Source organism: Oratosquilla oratoria, unplaced genomic scaffold, assembly GCF_046742065.1.
Source record: "Oratosquilla oratoria isolate Oo_2021 unplaced genomic scaffold, ASM4674206v1 SCAFFOLD45, whole genome shotgun sequence".
Classification (NCBI taxonomy): Eukaryota; Metazoa; Arthropoda; class Malacostraca; order Stomatopoda; family Squillidae; genus Oratosquilla; species Oratosquilla oratoria.
Window position 1 is genome coordinate 1,949,767 of NW_027467710.1, and position 20,101 is coordinate 1,969,867.

Genomic DNA, 20,101 nt, shown 5'->3' on the forward strand with positions numbered 1-20,101 from the left:
TCCCCTCCCATATATTACAACTAGGTAAATACAACTAGGTAAATACAAGTATTTTATGGTTTAAATAAAAGTGTTTATGAAAGTAAGGGTTGCCATACTCGATCTGGACAGGAATTATGGGTCACATCCAAAAGAAGTTAAGAACCACTGCTTTAAAAACAATAACATGCAGCCAATACCCCAGATATGGTGAGTAATAGTAATACCTAGATTTGTAAGTGAAGTAGTTTTCTTGGGGAGGATATATTACCAGTACATAAATGATTCTTGAAGCTTTTAAAGAATATGTAAGGGAAAAAAATCCAGGGGAATGGTAAAAAGCTTTAGTGATGCCATTCTGTGAAAGGGAAAGGATACAATAGAAGAAGAACCAAGAGAAATAAACTTGATTTTATCTAGAAAGGTTTATAGAAGAGTATTGATTGAAAATATGAGAGAAATTTCCTAAGGTTGGATTGATTAGGAACAATATTCCATCCTTGGAACATATTACTCATATACTAGAACCTGCAATATCCATACAAAAACAAAAAACTCTTACACTCACAAATTACAAAACAAATATGACATACCAATCAACTTCTGTAAACAGTCACCACCCTACAAATCTAGAAAAGAAAACATTCCAAAACACAAAAACCTCACTAGCCTACATTGATTGGATCATCACCCAACATTGAAATAGCATCATCACAGAAATAGCATGAAACAGACTTCAGATCCCAAAAATATATGTCTCTGCAAAATACAGTGAACATAATCTAATACTGCCCAGCATTAACATGGCACAGACAACCATGCAAATTTTCCTCAAGGTAGGCCAACCCAGGGGACTGTTGCTGGATTCTTTAATGACATGTCTCTTGCACAAGAGAACTGAGGCAACAGATGGAATGAATGATAGAATAGCATTTGTTCTTGCAGTTATTTGAAGTTTAGGACTATCTTGTCATTATATTTTCTGATTGCATTTTTCAGTTCAGAGATTGAGTCATCCTTGAGTATTGGTGCAGAGGGCCAAGCCATGGTTGGCTACAAACGACTGAGTGATGCTGCCTGTGAAGTCAAGGACACTGCCTGCAAGAATCTTTTCTCTTTTGTAAGGGAAACACTTCTGCATTGGCATGGAGTTCTCAAGGATAGATTTACAAAGTAAGAAACCCTCTCATGTTATCTTTATCTCAAGGTTCTCTTCACCTCTGGTACCCTCCTCTCACGCTTCATCCTCTGTGTTGTTGTCTAGGGATTGTTATCATAGGGCATTGTATTATAAGTTGGTCTGTGTCTTCTGTGTGGTGGTTCCATGCAGGCAGTGGGGGAGGGGAGTAGGGAGTGGTTGTATGTAAATGATATTCTGACACAGCCTGAAGGGATTTCACCCCATTTTCTTTATTTTCCACAAGAGGGGACAGAGACGGAGGGGGGGGTTCACTGATTAAATGAAATGTCCTTGCTCTGGTTGTACTGTGTCATGCTGCAGTGCTTCTGACCCAGGGCAGTGGGTGGGAGACTGGGATGACCCTTCATCTATGAGGAACTAAGAGTACGTATTTACCTAGTTGTATCTTATGGGAAGGGGAGATATGCTCATGATTGTCCTGCCTTTGTATCTCACATTGTCTAGTTTGCTCTTAAATTCTTGTATGGTTTTTGTTACACACTATTGTTTTGTTCAGTTTGTTCCAGATATCTCCCACTCTCTGTGGAAGACTTTTTTTCAGGTCTTTTCTATAACTTTCCTTTATATATATATATATATATATATATATATATATATATATATATATATATAATATATATATATATATATATATATATATATATATATATATATATTATACATATATATTATACATATATACATATACATATATATACATATATTATAAATGTGTCTTCTTGTGTTTCTCTTGTCCCAATTTAGTAAGTCCTCTCTATCAAGGATTTCTGTGCCTTTCATGATTCTGTATTTACCTAGTTGTATTATACATGAGGAGAGCTATGCTCATAGTGACCTGTCTTGTATTTTTCAGCATCAAGTTTGTTCTTAAATTCTTGTATAGTATTTGCACACTGTTGCCTCATTTAGTTTATTCCAGATATCCACCACTCTGTGTGGGGAACATTTTTTTCAGATATCTTCCATAATTATCCTTTTTGAGTTTCTTTTCATGTCCTCTTGTCCCACTTTAATAAATCATCTCTATCTAGGACTTCCATTCCTTTCATAATTCTGTAAATAGTCAGTAGATCTCCTCTTTGTCTTCTTTGTTCCAGAGTTGGTAGTTCCAATTTGGACAATCTTTGTTCATATGTCATTTGGAGAGTGTTGGTGCCATCTTTGTTGTCGCTCTTTGTATTCTTTCTAATTTCTTTATATTCTTTTTAGTACTGGGTGTCTATAGTATTGTAGCATACTCCAATCTTGTAACTAATATTTTCTTTACCATTTCCTCATCCAAGTAATCAAAAGCCACTTTCATTGACCTTAGTAAATTGAAGGTTTCTCCAACTATTTTGTTGATATGCTTGTCTGGTGACATGTCTTTGCTGATAATTACTTCTAGGTTCCTTTCTGAGCTTACTTTTTTGACTTCCTCTGTACCAATTTTGTATTGCTCTGATATTCTATTTTTACTTTTTCCAAACTCCATTATACTACATTGGGTTGAATGGAGAATGGTTGTGTATGGATGATACAGTGATGCATGAGTGGGAGTAGGTGGGGGATGGGGAGTGAGGGAGTATGTGTGAGAAATAAATTGATGCAGCCCAAAGGGATTTCTCCCCGTCTTCTTTTCTGCATGAGGGGACAGGGGGCTCATCAATTTAATGAAGCAGCCTTGCTGTGGATGTGCTGTGACTTGCGACACTGCTTCTGACCCAGGGCAGTGGACAAGATGCAGGGATGACCCATCATCCAGGAGGTGCCAAGATAAGAGGGAGGGAAAAGGGTGGAGGGGAGTGGAGTATGTTAGGGGTGGAATGGGTGGGAGTGGTTTTTATGCATTGTTTTTTTTTTTTTTTTTTTGGTTACCTCCCTTATAAGGGGGAAAAAGCTTTGGTATATATACGTATGTATTATATTGTGTAATAGTGGTTGATATATGTAGGGTTACCAAGTTTAAACCTGAGTATTGAATTTTTATGGGTTAATTCCCTTGGCTATTTGATATTCTTACAGAGAATTTGAATTAGTGCTGAAGGCTATCAAGTGGCCTTTTACAAATCAGACAGTGCACCTGCCCCCAGCTTCCCAGGAGCAGTTACAGCGATTGGACACCCTTACTCAATATCTTCTGCAACTAACTCTTCCCAGGGGCATATCTGCACCACCCCCTTCGACACCTCCACCTATGCCTCCCATAACTGCAGACTTTCCACAGACCACCCTACCTCTGCAGCTACTTTTACGTCCTCTGCAAGTGGGTATTTTATCAAATTTATCTGGATTCTAATGTGCCTTTTTTTTTTTTTTTTTTTTTTTTTTTTTTTTTTTTTTTTTTTTTTTTTTTTTTTTTTTTTTTTTTTTTTTTTTTTTACATCACAATAGATGGCCCCCACCTTTTTTGTTTTTGCATTGAAATATTATTTCATTAACTAGAATGTGAGGGAATTCTTTTGCTAGACCACTGCCTCCATATAAGGGGAAAGGACCTACAATATGTGTATCTATCAATACCGTATATCAAAAGGCTTCTTATAAGGTGTGCGTCCACACCTCACACTATCCAATACCCATTTGTTTTTCCTTTTATCTCTTTGTGGATGAAGAGCCAACCCTGCCCAAAAAACATCATTACTTTTCGCTAAAAACATCTTGTATATCTGCCTTATTACAAAAATTGGACCCTTGCATCCTCTACATTTTTTAAACTACATTGTTCATCTCCAATTACTCCTGTTACCCTTTTATTCCTCTCAATTAACACCCATCCATAAGACTTTCAAACCACACTCAACAGATTGATCCCTCTAAAACTACTAAATTCATATATGTCCCCTTTCCTTTGTAAAATGGAACTATACAAGCACTCCTGTAGTCCTCAGGCATAGACCCCTCCTCCTCCAGTTCTCAGGCATAGTCCCCTCTCATAGGCATATGTCAACCTCACTATACAATCCACAGCAATTGTTCCTCACTTTGTCAAGCACTCCACATTACATCTGCCCAACCCAGGCAATCAATCAATCAGTCAATCAATCAATCAATCAAATTGTTGCCCCTGGCCTCTTGCAGAAGACCCATGTCTTCCAGGAAACTGACAACAACCTGTGAGCAGGATCATAAGACACTTAAAGAGATATTGTGTTGTTGTCTGGGGATTGTTAGTGTGGGGCTACTGTGCCTGGCCTGCAAGAGGCTGCACAGGTGGATCATCACCATACAGCAAGTTGCAGAAGACGTCATCAAATGTCAACAGCAAAGAATTTATCTGATGTGCCCCATAAGTGAACAGACATTTCCCCCACCCCTCCAGAGGGCTCTGGCTCCAAGGGGCCAGCATCTCTGGACTGGGCTAGAGAGCCTTGTAAGAGAAATCTGAGGCAACAGATTGATTGATTGATTTGCCATTACTGTATGTCAGCAATATTCTTGGAGCCATAGGTAAAAGCCGAGTACATTGTAGTGACTGATCATAAAAATCTCCACTTATTATGAATAGATGACTCTCATTGCAAGTTACTGCAATTCAGTATACCCCTTATACACCAAAATATTGATAACAATGTAACAGATTTTCACAAAAATTCTTCAGGGACCAATTGGTAATCATGGCTAATTACTATAACAGCAATGTGCATGACTGCATTGCAGATAACTGTCCAGGATGCAACACTTCACTCCATACTATAATTATGGAAGACTGCATTGTACACAACCATGCACATCAACAACACAATATACACTCTATAAAGGATTTATGGGAAAATCCCATTTCAGCCATGGCATTCCTTAGGGAAATGGGACTGCTCAGCCAGTCTAGGGAACAACAACAACAACTATACCTGATAGTTGCATAAATCCAGTTAGAACAAAAGGAATCTGTATGTATGTATGTATGTATATATATGGAACATAAGAGAGGAAGAGTTTGAATGTGTTTGAGATAAGGGGCCTGAGAAGTATGATAGGAGTTACTAAGCTGGATAGAGTGAGAAACAAGGATGTGAGGAGACCAGGGGTGGAAAGGGAGTTGGGAGATAGGGTTGCTGAAAGAGCATTGGGATGGTTTGGACACATGGAAAGAATGAGTGAAGAAAGATTAGTAAAAGAGGTGTGGAAGGCAGATGTAGAAAAAGTGAATAAGAGGGGGCAACCAAGGATGAGATCGAGGGATTGGGTAAAAGGGGCATTGGGAAAGTGGGGAATGTCTGTTGAGGAAGGATGGAAGAGGACAGAAGATAGGGATGAATGGAGAATGGTTGTGTATGGATGATGCTGTTATGCATGAGTGGGAGTGGGTGGTGGATGGGGGGTGAGGAAGTATATATGAAAAATAAATTGATGCAGCCTGAAGGGATTTCTCCTTGTTTTCCCCATTTCATCATGAGGGGGTGGAGAGGGGTGTTGCCAGTTTAATGAAGCAGCCTTGCTGTGGCTGTGCTGTGTCTTGCAACACTGCTTCTGACCCAGGATAGTGGACAAGATACAAGGATGACCCATCATCCATGAGGAGCCACGAAAAGAGGGAGGGAGGCGGGTGGAGTGTGTGGGAATGAAATGGGTGTTTTTTTGTTTTGTTTTTCCTCTCTCTCTCTCTCTCTCTCTCTCTCTCTCTCTCTCTCTCTCTCTCTCTCTCTCTCTCTCTCTCTCTCTCTCTCTCTCTCTCTCTCTCTCTCTCTCTCTCTTGCTCTCTCTCTCTTGCTCTCTCTCTCTCACTCTCTCACTCTCTCTCACTCTCTCTCTCTCTCTCTCTCTCTCTCTCTCTCTCTCTCTCCTTCCCTCCCTCCCCCTTGTAAGGGGGAAAAAGCCTTTGGTATATGTATATATGTATATATCCCCATGAAATTTTTATATTATGAGCAAGATATTTCTTTTCTTTTCCTTTGGAACAGGTAAGATTTGTCTACCACTTTAGTAGCAACAAGGCCACAAATAGCCGAGAACATCCTGAGTGGTATTTGACCCGAGTTTTGAAATGGATTGAAGTTCATGAAGATTTCTTAACTAAACGCATCCAGCCAGTTCTTAATCGCTGTGGACACCAGCATTCCAATGCAAAGGTAAGCCCCATACACAAATATTGACCAAAAATTAATGTAGAATGAATACATCTCCCCATCTGGGGTATTGGCTGCATGCTATTGTGGGGTTAAAAGCTGCTAAGTAGCATGCAGCTGATACTTTAGGGTCAGTATGGGGTGCCCCTACAGTCCAGAGTCACACGCCATTTTGTCTGTAGTAGAGGAAATCTCTATTTATAGAGAAATGATTTATTATACTGTAGCTGTCCCTCCATTATGCTGATCCCCCACTCTTGTTACTGTCCTGTACCATTTCTCTGAATATTCATTTTCTCATTTTGCCAAACCCTGTGGTGGGGGATAAGAATACTGCAACCAAATCTTTCCTTTTGAGTCATATGAGGTGACAAAAAACAGGATGGAGATAGGATTAGGCATTCTTCTCCCTGTAACCCCAAAGGGAACATTTCTAAAAATAAGTAAAGGCATAAGAGGATCTAGGAGGAGTTTTCCAACCAGTACCCTAAGGTTGGGTCTTTTAATGTGCATGGATGTGGTACAGATGAAAGTAAAAGGGAAGATATAGGCAGTATACTTCTGAGAAGAAAGATTGTGTTGGCTTTGAGTGAAACTAAGTTGAAAGGGAGGGGTGAGTTTGAGTTTGAGAGTGTAGTTGGGAGGATCTCAGGAGTGAAGAGAGGACAAGGGAGAGAAGGGGTGGATATACCAGTAGGTGAAGAGATAGGTAAGCAAGTAGTGGAGTGGAAGGAGTTTTCTTCAAGGTTAATGTGGATGAAGGTGAAACTGGGAAGGGAGATGTGGGTTTTTGTAAGTGCATATGGGGGATGGGGAGTGAGGAAGTTTGTATAAAAAAAAAAATTGACACAGCCCAAAGGGATTTCTCCCCATCTTCTCCTTTTCTGCATGAGGGGATGGAGAGTGGGGGGTCGCCGAAGTTATGAAGCGGCCTTGTTGTGGATGTGCTGTTGTCTTGCGACACTGCTTCTGACCCAGGGCAGTGGACAGGATGCACATCATCCAGGAGGTGCCAAGATAGGAGGGAGGGAGGAGGATGGAGTGGAGTGGAATATATGGGAATTGAAATGGGTGGGAGTGATTTCTATGCCTTTTTCTTTTTGGCTACCCCCCATGTAAGGGGGAAAAAGCCTTTGGTATATGTATGTATGTATGCATATGGGCCTGGTAGTGAGAAGAGTGTAGAAGAAAGGGAGGCTTTTTGGATATACTTAAATGAGTCCATAGAGGGATTAAGGAGAAATGTCAATGTAGTGGTATTGGGAGACCTTAATTCTAGGGTAGGAAATGAACCAATAAACAGAGTTGTTGGGAAGTGTGGAGTTCCAAGAAAGAATCGTAGTGGAGAGTTGATGGTGGAGATGTATCCAGAAAGTGACTTGATAGCAAATACAGTGTTTAGGAAGAAAGTCAAGCATAAGTGCACATGGGAGAGGGTGGTGGATGGAAGGGTGGTCTATCGAGCATTAATGGATAAAAGTAGTGGTAACCAGGAGTATAATAAGAAGAGTTAAGGATGTACATATTCTAAGGGGAGAGAGTGGGGAAATATTAGATAATTTTCTTATGAAAAGTAAGTTGAGAGTGGAGAATAGGTGGAGAAAGAGGAAAAGGACAGAAGTTATGTAGGTGCTTAAAGTAAACTGCGTAAATGAGAAAGAAAAGGAGTACAAGAAGCTGAGAGAGGAGTGAGAGGGAGTGAAGGATAGAGTAAAACTAGAGGTGGAGGAGGAATGGGAATGGTTCAAGGAGAGTGTCACAAGGTGTGCAAAGATGGTGTGTGGAACAAGTTGGACTGGAGGAAATAGAAGGAAGGGTAGTGAGTGCAGGGATGAGGAACCAAAGAAGGCTGTAGAGGAGAAGAAGTGAGCATTTACAGATTGGTTACAAAATAGGACGAGAGAACCATATGAGGTACAAAGAAAAGAGAAGAGAAGTAAAGCATAAGATAAAGGAGGCAAAGAGGGGAGCAGATGTGAAATAGGGTAAGAGTATGACAAAATTTTGAAAGTAATATAAAGATATTTTGGAAGATTAAGAGAGGAAGTGGAGGCAAATCAAGTAAAGAAGAAAAGGTAAAGGGTGCAGATGGAGAGATGATAATGGAAGAGAAGACAGTAAAAGGAAGTTTGGCAGAGTATTTAAGGGAGTTACTAAATATGAAGGAGGATGGAGAAGGAAAGGTAGTTGCGATGGGAAGCACTAAGAAAGTGACAGTGATGAGTTAGGAAAATGGAGAAGAAATAAGGAAAGATGAAGAAAAAGCAGTTGTTAAGATGATGAGAGCAGGTAATGCACCTGGTTTGGATGGGTGTCATGCAGAATGTGTGAAAAAAGGAGGTATAGTGATGGTGGACTGGCTGGTGAGGTTATGTAATGTGTGTTTAAGAGAGAGTAGAGTATTAGAGGACTGGAGAAGTGCCTGTATAGTTCCATATTTCAAGGGAAAGGGGGACAAGTGTGAGTGTAGTGGTTTCAGAGGGATTAGCTTGTTAAGTGTAGTTGGGAAGGCTTATGGGAGGATCTTGATTGAGAGGATTAGGAGAGGAACAAAGGGAGTAATTGGTGAGGAGCAGTATGGATTTAGGACTGATAGAGGTTGCAGATTTTTATGGTAAGACAGATATGTGTTAAAGCTATACGAAAAGGTAAGGATGTTTTTTTGGACTTTTATGGATCTAGAAAAGGCTTATGACAGGGTAAACAGGAAGGCACTGTGGGAGGTATTGCAGATATACAGGATAGGAGGAAAGCGAGGAGCTGTCAAGAGTCTTTACGAGAGTAGTAGAGCATGTGTCAGGATTAGAAATGGAGAGAGTGAGTGGTTTAAGGTAAAGGTGGGACTTCATCAGGGATGTGTTAGGTCGCCCTGGTTGTTCAACTAATACATGGATGGGGTGGTGCGAGAGGTAAATGCAAGGGTAGTGGGTCATGGATTGGAGATGGTTAAAGAAAATGGAGAAAAGTGAGAGGTGAGCCAGTTGTTGTTTGCGGATGACACTGCGCTTGTAGCAGGATCAGAGGGATTGAGGAAGTTGGTGACAGAGTTTGGGAGAGTGTGTGAAAGAAGAAAGTTGAAGATAAATGTGGGTAAAAGTAAGGTGATGAGATGTACAAGGGGTGAAAGTGGCAGCAGACTGGAAGTGACCATTAAGGGAGAGCAACTGGAGGAAGCGGATAGTTTTAGATACTTGGGTGCAAATGTGGCAGGAAAGGGGGGAGTGAAGGTGGAGGTAGAATGTAGATTGAGAGAAGCGAGTAAATTCTTTGGTGGATTAAAAAGTGTAATGAGGAATAGACATTTGGGAATGGATGCTAAGAGGTGATTGTATGAAGGAGTGATTGTGCCAACAGCACTGTATGGAGCAGAAACATGGAACATAAGAGAGGAAGAGAGAAGGAGTTTGATTGTGTTTGAAATGAGGTGTCTGAGGAGTATGATAGGGGTTGCTAGGCTGGATAGAGTGAGAAATGAGGTGAGGAGGAGAACAGGGGTGGTAAGGGAGTTGGGAGATAGGGTGGATGAAAGAGTATTGGGATGGTTTGGACACATGGAAAGAATGAGTGAAGAAAGATTAGTAAAAGAGGTATGGAAGGCAGATGTGGAGGGAGTGAACATGAGGGGACGACCTAGGATGAGATGGATGGATGGGGTGAAAGGGGCTTTGGGGAAGAGGGGAATGTCTGTTGAGGAAGGACGGGAGAGGACAGAAGACAGGGGTGAATGGAAAATGGTTGTATATGGATGATGTTGTGATGCATGAGGTGGAATGGGTGGGGGGATGGGGGGTGAGGTAGTATGTGTGAGAAAAATTTGACGCAGCCCAAAGGGATTTCTCCCCGTCTTCTCCTTTTCTGCATGAGGGGACAGAGAGGGGGGTCGCCGATTTAATGAAGTGGCCTTGCTGTGGATGTGCTGTGTCTTGCGACACTGCTTCTGACCCAGGGCAGTGGACAAGATGCAGGGATGACCTGTCATCCAGGAGATGCCAAGATAAGAGGGAGGGTGGAGGGGAGTGGAGTGTGATTAGGGATGGAATGGGTTGGAATATTTTTTTATGCTTTTTTCTGCTTTTTTCTTTTCGGCTACCTCTCTTGTAAGGGGGAAAAAGCCTTTGGTATATGTATGTATATATATATATATATATATATATATATATATATATATATATATATATATAAATCACCATTAAATATCATTGTTAATACTTGGTTCTCAAAGCAGTGTAGAACTTTAGCAGGTGAAATGTTCAGGACAGTAACCCTTGACACTGAATGTGTTTCTCAATTTTGTTTGAAATTTTATTTTGAAATTGTGGTAAAATAGTGCTGTCATTATTGTACCACAGAATATTGAATGATCTATTTTACATCACCAGATTGAATTTATGAGTGATTTAGTGCGCCTTGTAACACTGAAGCTGTGTGAGGATCTGAGGGAAATACAGTATGATGATGACCTTATGTGCCACACAATACAAGAAACCCTAAACTTCGAACGTGAGCTTTGCCATGGCTTTGGTTACCCAGCATCCCAGCCATCAGTACTGGCAGTGCTTACCAGGGCACAAGTGTTCTTAAGATGGATTCAGATTGAACGTAAATGTAAGTCACGAATCTCTGCAAGATTTATTACTGCGACAACCCCCCAAATAAAGGGGAGTAAGGTCCTCGTATGTATAATATATACGTGAATGAGATTTTGGGGATAAAATAAAAAAAAAAGTAGAAACTAATTTCTGTTAATTTTCCTTTCCATGAATGAAGTAGTGCATGGATAATACCATTTGCAATTTTGCTGTCACAAATAGACCTCAAAACACTGAAATTTTCTTTTTACATGAATGTGGATGTGCTGTGTCTTGTGACACAGCTTCTGACATGGGGCAGTGGGCAAGATGCAGGGATGGCCCGTCATCCAGGAGGTGCCAAGATGGGAAGGAGGGAGGGGGTTGGATGGGAGTGAAGTATGTTGGGGATGGAATGGGTGGGAGTGATTTTTATGTCATTGTTTTTTGGCTACCTCCCTTGTAAGGGGGAAAAAAGCCTTTGGTACATGTATATATTTTGAGAAGCCTAGCCACTTTTAGCTTTAATAATAATTGTGAGTTTAATCCACTGTTAAGTACTCCATTAATCCATTATTAAATCAGTGTTTGTTTTGCAGTTGCTTTAGAGGTAATGGATGAATTAGTATCAGGAGATGATGCATGGACAACAGTAGAGGGAGGTGAAGCAGCTCATTGTGGGGAGGAACTGGTTCTTCTTCTACAGGGAATCACGGACCGATACAAGCGGCTTCCCCAGCCAGGACACAGGTGAATTTCCCTTTATCATAAATCAAGTATCTGGTCTTTGGTGTTTAAGAGTGATATGCATCTCATAGTGAGAAAAACAGAGAGAGAAAAGTTTTGGAATTATTTAAATATGGGTGGAGAGTTTTGCAAGTAATGTAAATGAAGTAGTTTGGAGAATTTGTTTGCTAGAATATAAGATGAGCCAGTGGGTAGAGTAAATAGGAAGGACAGTATGCCAGGAAGGAATAAAAATAGAAAGTGCATGAGATACATATTGAAAGAGAACTAATGATTACAAATACAGTATGTAAGATGTACATAAGTACTCATATACATGGGCCAGAGTGGTTGGTGGGAGGGTAATTGAGAGAGCATTAATTGATTATACCAAGAAGGTGAAAGTTTTGACTATTTTCTAAATGGAATTAAAGAGAGGAAGAGTTTAAATGTGTTTGAGATGAAATGCCTGAGAAGTATGGTAGGGGTTACTAGGCTGAATAGAATGAGAAATGAGGAGGTGAGGAGGAGAGGGGGTTGGAAAAGAAGTTGTGAGATAGGATTGATGAAAGAGTATTGGTTGGTTTGGACACATGGAAAGAGTGAGTGAAGAAAGATTAGTAAAAGAGGTGTGGAAGATAGAGGTGGGGGGAGTGAACATGAAGGAGCAACCAAGGATGATATGGATGGATGGGGTAAAAGGGGCATTGGGAGAGAGGGGAATGTCTGTTGAGGAAGGGGGAAGACAAACTATGAGTGGATGGAGAATAGCTGTTTATGGATGATGCATGGAAGGGAGTGGGTGGGGGATGGGGAGGTGAGGGAGTATGTGTGAATTATATTTTGACACAGCCCGAAATTATTTCTCCCCGTCTTCCATTTTTTTTTTTTTCCATGAGGGGATGTGGGGGGGGTTGCCGATTAAGTGAAGTGGCCTCGCTATGGATGTGCTCTATCTCACTGCATTGCTTCTGATCCAGGGCAGTGGGCGAGATGTAGGGATGACCCATCATCCAGGAGTTAAGAAAAGAGGGAGGGAGAGGTGGTGAATGGAAGTGGATTTATGCCTTTGACTCTGGCTACTTCCCTTGTAAGGGGGAAAAAGCTCTTGGTATATGTATGTATAAACTGAAAATGGGTGTTGTTTTCTATGAGGGCTCAAAGTAGTTTCTCTAGTTTTTGGTAAATTTTATAAACATTTTATTTTTTGAAATGTGCGTTATAAGTATAGTTTTGCTTATGTAGCCATGAGACACTGAATTGTTTACATGTTGTCCATATTAACACCTGCTATAAACTATTACATACATATACCAAAGGCTTTTTCCCCCTTACATGGGGGCTAGCCAAAAAGAAAAAGGCATAGAAATCACTCCCACCCATTTCATTTCCCATATATTCCACTCCCCTCCACCCTCCTCCCTCCTTTTTCTATGAGAGCTCAAAGTGTAGACATTCTTTAGTTTTTTTCTTTTCCATCAGAACAGAAAGGGGGGAAAGATGATACAGCAGCAGCTGTATCAGGTTTATGCTCAGATTTTTTTTTTTAACACCTTTTATACACATATTTACATCAGAGATGTTTTTTTTATGGAATCACTTAAAACAAGTGAAAAGAAGCTATCTACAGAGAGCTTTCCCCCCCTTTTTAAACCCATTCAACTCCGATGACAAGATTTATTGTCATTTGGTAAAATAAAACAAAAAATCATAATAAAACAACAAAATTTTTTATTATCAAACAGCACCATAAAAATATGACGTCATCAGTCCTCCTCGAGGAGGACTGATGACGTCATATTTTTCTGGTGCTGTTTGATCATCAAACATTTTGTTGTTTTATTATGATTTTTTGTTTTATTTGACCAAATGACAAGACATCTTGTCATCAGAGTTGAATGGGTTAAGGGAGGTAGCCAAGTCAGAGGCATGTACCTATTCCCACCCATTTCACTCCGTTTCACCACCTCCATCACCCCTCCCATCTCAGCTCCTCATGGATGACAGGTCATCCCTTCATCTGCCAAGTGCCCTCAGTCAAATGCAATGCAGTAAGACACAGTACATCCACAGCAAGGCTGCTTCACTTAATTGGCAACCCTCTTCCTCTCCATCCACTCATGCAGAAAAAGAGTAGACGGGGAGAAATCCCTTCAGGCTACATCAAAATATCATTCACACATAACTACCACCCATCCCCCATCCCTCCCTTCCTTGCATAACAGCATCTTCCGTACACAGTCTTCCTCCACTCATCCCCATATCCTGCCTTTTCCCTTCCTTGTTCAACAGACATTCCCCTCCTGCTTAGCATCCCCTTCACCCCATCCGTCCATCTCATCCTCAGTCGTCCCCTCAAGTTCACTCCCTCCACTTCTGCCTTCCACACCTCTTTTACTAATCTTTCATCACTCATTCTTTACGTGTGTCCAAACCATCCCAATAAGCTTTCATCAGCTCTGCCATCTCCTTTCCCACTCCCACTCTTCTCACCTCCTTGTTTCTCATTCTATCCAACCTAGTAATCCCTACCATACTTCTTTATTTAAAATATATTATATACATACATATACCAAAGGCTTTTCCCCCATACAAGAGAAGTAGCCAAAAAAACAAAGGCATAAAAAAACACTCCCACCCATTCCATCCTCACATACTCCACTCCCATCCACCCCCCCCCTTCCCTCCCTCTTATCTTGGTTCCTCCTGGATGATGGGTCATCCCTACATCTTGCCCAATGCCTTGGGTCAGAGACAGTGTAGCAAGACACACCACATCCACAGCAAGGCATGCCAATGGAGACGCACTTGTCCTATTCAGACGCATTTGACACAAAAAAACTTCTACCTGCTGATGGTGAATAGATAGGAGCATAATTATAGGCTCAAAAAATCATTAACCCTTCCATGGATGCAATGGGAAGCAGTTTCTGATGTACAAATGTACATAAAGCCATGCACAATCCACCTGCAAAAAATGGAATAAAAATCTGTTAAGGAACAGTAAAAAAAAATACCTTGAAAAATAGAATTCTTAGGTTTTCGTAAGGATTCTTTCAAAAACAGTACGTATTTTATTTCATCTCCTGCAGTCACGTACCTATTTGGATTAGGAAGGTAAGACTATGTCACATTATGAGGGGATAGTTAAGTGATTTTTTTGAGCCTATAATTAAGCTCCTATCTATTCACCATCGGCAGGTAGAAGTTTTTTGTGTCATATGCGTCTGCATAGGGCAAGTGCGTCTCCATTGGTACGCGTACCCTACTTCTTGAAATCAGCGACCCCTCCATCTCTATCCCCTCATGCAGAAATGGAGAAGATGGGGAGAAATCCCTTTGGGCCGCATCAATTTATTTTTCACACATACTCCCTCACCCCCCATTCCCCACCTACTCCCCTTCATGCATCACAGCATCATCCATACACAACCATTCTCCATTCACCCCTATCTTCTGTCCTCTCCCATCCTTCTTCAACAAACATTTCCCTCTTTCCCATGCCCTTTTTACCCCATTCATCCATCTCATCCTTAGTTGCCCCCTCATGTTCACTCCTTCCACCTCTGCCTTATATGAAAGAAAAAAAAAACATTCTGTAGTAAACTGCCATGGCAAGAAGACATGCCAAATGTGCTGGTGAGTCAGGTCATCAATTATTTACATTATAATGGATGTCATAAATTACATAATAATTAATTACATCATAATTATCAGCCAGTCCTGGGAAAGTGTCAAGTGCCATCTTCTGGAAAAGAAAGAAAAAATAATCATTGTGTAATAATACTCCATGGCAAGAAGACAAGCCAAATGTGCTGGGGGTTCCTGTATGCTGTGGCAATAATACTTCCATATGTCCCTAGGGTACTATTTCCCATGGCAAGAATAGATGCCAAATGTTGAGAGGGCACTATTTCTCATGACAATACATGACATATGTTGAGAGTGGGTTAGGTCAGAAGCAATGTAGCAAGACAGCACTTCTATAGTAGGGCCAGAGAGCAGAAGCTGGTCTACTTCCATCATTTCATTACATTGTGTATGTACCTAGTTGTATTTTACAGGACGAGAGCTATGCTCATAGTGACCCGCTTTTGTATCTCTCTGCATCCACTTTGTTTTTAAGATCTTGTATGATTTTGGCACTCACTGTTTCCCTGTTTAGTTTGTTCCAGACATCAATCACATGTGTGGGAAGCTATTCTTTTTCAAATCTCTTCTTTAACTGTCCTTCTTTAGCTTCTCGTGCCCTCTTGTTTCTCTTCTGTCCCATCTTAATAAGTCATCTCTATCAAGAACTTCCATTCCTTTCATAATTCTGTAAATAGTCAGCAAATCGCCTCTTTCTATTCTCAGTTCCAGTGTTGATAGATGTAATTTATCCAATCTTTGTATGTCAAATTTGAGAATGTAGATACCATTTTTGTCACTGTTCTTTGAATTCTTTCTAATTTCTTTATTTATTTATTTTATTTATTTATTTATTTATTTATTTATTTTTTTTTTTTTTTTTTGTACTAGGTGCCCATAGTGTTGCAGCATACTCCAATTTAGGTCTCATCAGTGTAATTAATATTTTCTTTACCATCTCTTCATCCATGTAATCGAAGGCCACTTTCATTGATCTTAATAAGTTAAAAGTCTCTGCAACTAGTTTGTTGACATGTTTATCAGGTGTCAAGTCACTTGAGATAATTACTCCTTGGTCCCTTTCTGAGTCTACTTTTTTAACTTCCTTGGTACCAATTTTATATTTTGACCCAATATTCTATTTTTGCTTTTTCCAAATTCCATTGTACTACATTTCTTAATGGTAAAGTTCACTTCACACTTCTGACTCCATTTCCATATTTTATGTATGTCTTCTTGTAGCGATCTGCAGTCTTCTTCTGTGCTTACTCTCTTAAGTATTTACCTAGTTGTATTATATGGGAAGGGAGCTATGCTCGTGGTGACCCGTCTTTGTATCTCTCAGCATCAAGTTTTTTCTTAAAATCTTGAATAGTGTTTGCACACACTATTTCTTTGTCTAATTTGTTCCAAGTATCTATCACTCTGTGTGGGATTTTTTTTTTTTTTTTTTTTTTTTTTTAGAATCTTTTCTGTAATTATCTTTTTTTAGATTCTTTACGTTTCCTCTCATTTTTCCATTGTCCTATTTCAGTAAGTCATTTTTATCTAAGATTTCCATTCCTTTCATTATTCTATAGATAGTAAGTCTCCTCTTTCCCTTCTTTGTTCCAGAGTTGGAAATTCTAATTTGGACAGTCTTTGCTCATATGTTATTTCGGAAAGAGTTGGTGCTAATTTTGTTGTTGCTCTTTGTATTCTTTCTAATTTTTTTATATTCTTTTTGGTACTGGGTGTCCATAATGTTGCTGCGTACTCAAGTTTTGGTCTTACTAGTGTAGTTATAATTTTTTTTCATCATTTCCTCTTCCAAATAAGCAAATGCCACTTTTATTGACCTCAATAAATTGTAGGTTTCTTCGACTATTTTATTAATATGCTTATCTGGTGTCATGTCCTTGCTGATTATCACTCCAAGATCTTTCTCTGAGTTTACATTTGGGAATGGATGCTAAGAGGAGACTGTATGAAGGAGTGATTGTGCCAACAGCACTGTATGGGGCAGAAACATGGAACATAAGAGAGGAAGAGAGAAGGAGTTTGAATGTGTTTGAGATGAGGTGTCTGAGAAGTATGATGGGTATTACTAGGCTGGATAGGGTGAGAAATGAGGAGGTGAGGAGGAGAACTGGGGTGGTAAGGGAGTTGGGAGATAGAGTGGATGAAAGAGTATTGGAATGGTTTGGACACATGGAAAGAATGAGTGAAGACTAGTAAAAGAGGTATGGAAAATAGATGTGGAGGGAGTGAACATGGGGCGACCTAGGATGAGATGGATGGATGGAGTGAAAGGGGCTTTGGGGAAGAGGGGAATGTATGTTGAGGAAGGACGGGAGAGGACAGAAGATAGGGGTGAATGGAGAATGGTTGTATATGGATGATGTTGTGATGCATGAGGTGGAATGGGTGAGGGGGATGGAGGTGAGGTAGTATGTGTGAGAAAATTTTTGACACAGTCCGGAGGGATTTCTCCCCCTCTTCTCCCTCTCTGCATGAGGGGACGGAAAGTGGGGGTCCCCGATTTAATGAAGTGGTCTTGCTATGGATGTGCTGTGTCTTGCGACCCTGTACCTGACACAGGGCAATGGACAGGATGCAGGGATGACCCGTCATCCAGTAGGTGCCAAGAGAAGAGGGAGGGTAAAGGGCGGAGGGGAGTGGAGTGTATTAGGGATGGAATGGATGGGAATGGTTTTTATGCCTTTGTTTTTTGGCTACCCCCCTTGTAAGGGGGAAAAAGCCTTTGGTATATGTATGTATATACTATGATTGCATTTTTCCAATCTTGCAGTACCTTTCCTTCTTTGGGTGAGAAATTTATTATCTTGTATAATTTGACTTTGTCTATACACTCTTTCATTATCCAATTTGCAATTCCATCCTGTCCATGCGATTTCCTGACATCTAGGTTTTTTATTTGGTCTCTTATTTCTTTTTGTGTTACCGTTATTTCTTTCATTTTGGGTGATCTTTCTTGTTGTCCATCTTTCCAAAATTGTGAGCTCTCAATTGTAAAAACAGACCTGAAATGTCTGATTATAACTTCTGCCATTTCTGTGTCATCTATATATTCTTTATCTCCTGCACTCAATTTCATTATTTCATGTTTATCCTTTAGTTTTTCATATTTATATATGTAAAAGAGTTTAGGTTGATCCTTACATTTGTCTATGATATCTTTTTCATAATTTCTTTTTTCTTTCCTGCGTATATTCACATATTCGTTCCTAAGTTTTATATATGTTTGCCACTTGCATGTTTTTTTTTTCCATTTTATGTATGTATGTATGTATGTATGTATGTTTTTTTTACTTTAAGTTTCCGTGTTACTGACATATTTTGCTTATATTCAGGCTACAGTTCCTTGAGTTGCAGTTGGAGTTATTGGATGACTTCAGGGTACGACTAGTACAAGTAATGAAGAGTGAGAAGAGAGATCCTCTTGCATCCAATTATGTAGCTATCCTTAATACAGCCCACCACCTATCATCTCTTCTACAGGATTGGGCTGATCTCCCAGTAGGTGTATCTTTTTTTGTCTGTCTTGTGCCACTTTCATAATTTTATATATATATATATATTTCGGGGATGAAATGGGTGGGAATGTTTTTGTGCCTTGTCCTTTTTGGCTACCCCCCTGGTAAGGGGGAAAAAAGCCTTGGTATATGTATGTATGTATATATATATATATATATATATATATATATATATATATATTTATACATATATATATGTTTTATTTATCTATTTTATTTTATTTATTATTATCATTATTTTTTTTTTTTAAGTTTTGAAGCCGTATGGCATGATTAAACTTAAAGTATTAACAATTTAAACTAATTGCCCAGTTTTGAATTGAAATTTTTTGGTAGCTTTCATCATAGTATGGAAATAGTGTATAAAACATTATAATTGTTTTATTACTTACTCTATATACAGTGATCCCTTGTTTATCACGGTAGATTGGTTCCGAGAGTGGCCACAATAACTGAATTTCCGCGAAGTAGGGATGCCATATTTACAGTATTTATTTAATGTGTATTTGGACTTTTAAAACCCTCCCTGTACTGTTAACAATCCACCCATTACAGTACTCCATTAATAACAACTGTTAAGCAATAACACTTATAATTAAAAAAAAAATAAAGATTGTTACTGTACTCAACAGGAAAGGAGTTGAAGTAAAATTTGAATAATGATGGTGATGAATTTGCTGCACAGTAGAAATGATGATGAAGCTGATTATGACTTCTACTGTGCAGCTGATGATTATATTTTATGTCTCTTCAGACGGCGGTGCCCATTCCTGGGACACCTCTTCCATTTCTTCCAAAGGTGCAACCGTAGTAGCAGGAACTGGCTCTTTTTTTGCAAGGCTGCAAAAACATTGTGATAGGAAGTTGCTGCTTCTTTTTCTGTTGAAAGAGCATCTTGTAGGGATTCATGACTTCATTGTCCTTGTTGCAAAATTGCACAGAACAAACCATATCATTGTCCCATTCTTGTGACCCTTCTTTCAATTCTTAAGCCAGGTTGCAGAGCTTGGCCAGCTGTTCCAAAGTCAAGCCAGTTTGGTCGACAATTTCTTCCGTTTCTTCTTCACTGGCCAACTTCATTAAGTCTTTTAGGTCTGTGTCGGTTAGTGGCTGGGAGTGGCAGTCTAATAACTCATCGACGTCTCCCGTGGTCATGTCTGCAAAGCCATCACCACCAATGATCACAGCAATGATCACTTCCATACGGATGATAGTTTTATTATGAGCTGTAACCATTCTCTTCACCGACTTATTAAAGGTGATGGCAGCTGTCTTCCTAATGTTAGCCTTGTCCTTCTTGATGTAGCGAACGGTCGATTTGTTCACGCTAAAATGGCAGGCTACAGCAGCTAAAGTTCTCCCTTCCTTCAACATATCCAGAAGTTTCATCTTCTCAGCAATCATCATCATTCTTCA

General features: G+C 39.8%; 1 protein-coding gene across 1 annotated transcript in view; it reads left to right on the plus strand.

The window, feature by feature from the left end:
• Positions 1-166: 166 nt before the first annotated feature.
• The window catches only part of LOC143023143 (RAD50-interacting protein 1-like), a 45,305-nt gene continuing 25,370 nt past the window's right edge, over positions 167-20,101 (plus strand). Inside the window, exons 1-7 of the mRNA XM_076181655.1 lie at positions 167-189; positions 925-1,152; positions 3,185-3,425; positions 6,061-6,228; positions 10,605-10,830; positions 11,393-11,543; positions 18,503-18,668. Of these exons, the coding sequence (XP_076037770.1) occupies positions 167-189; positions 925-1,152; positions 3,185-3,425; positions 6,061-6,228; positions 10,605-10,830; positions 11,393-11,543; positions 18,503-18,668 (1,203 nt within the window). The remainder of the gene's footprint in view (positions 190-924; positions 1,153-3,184; positions 3,426-6,060; positions 6,229-10,604; positions 10,831-11,392; positions 11,544-18,502; positions 18,669-20,101) is intronic.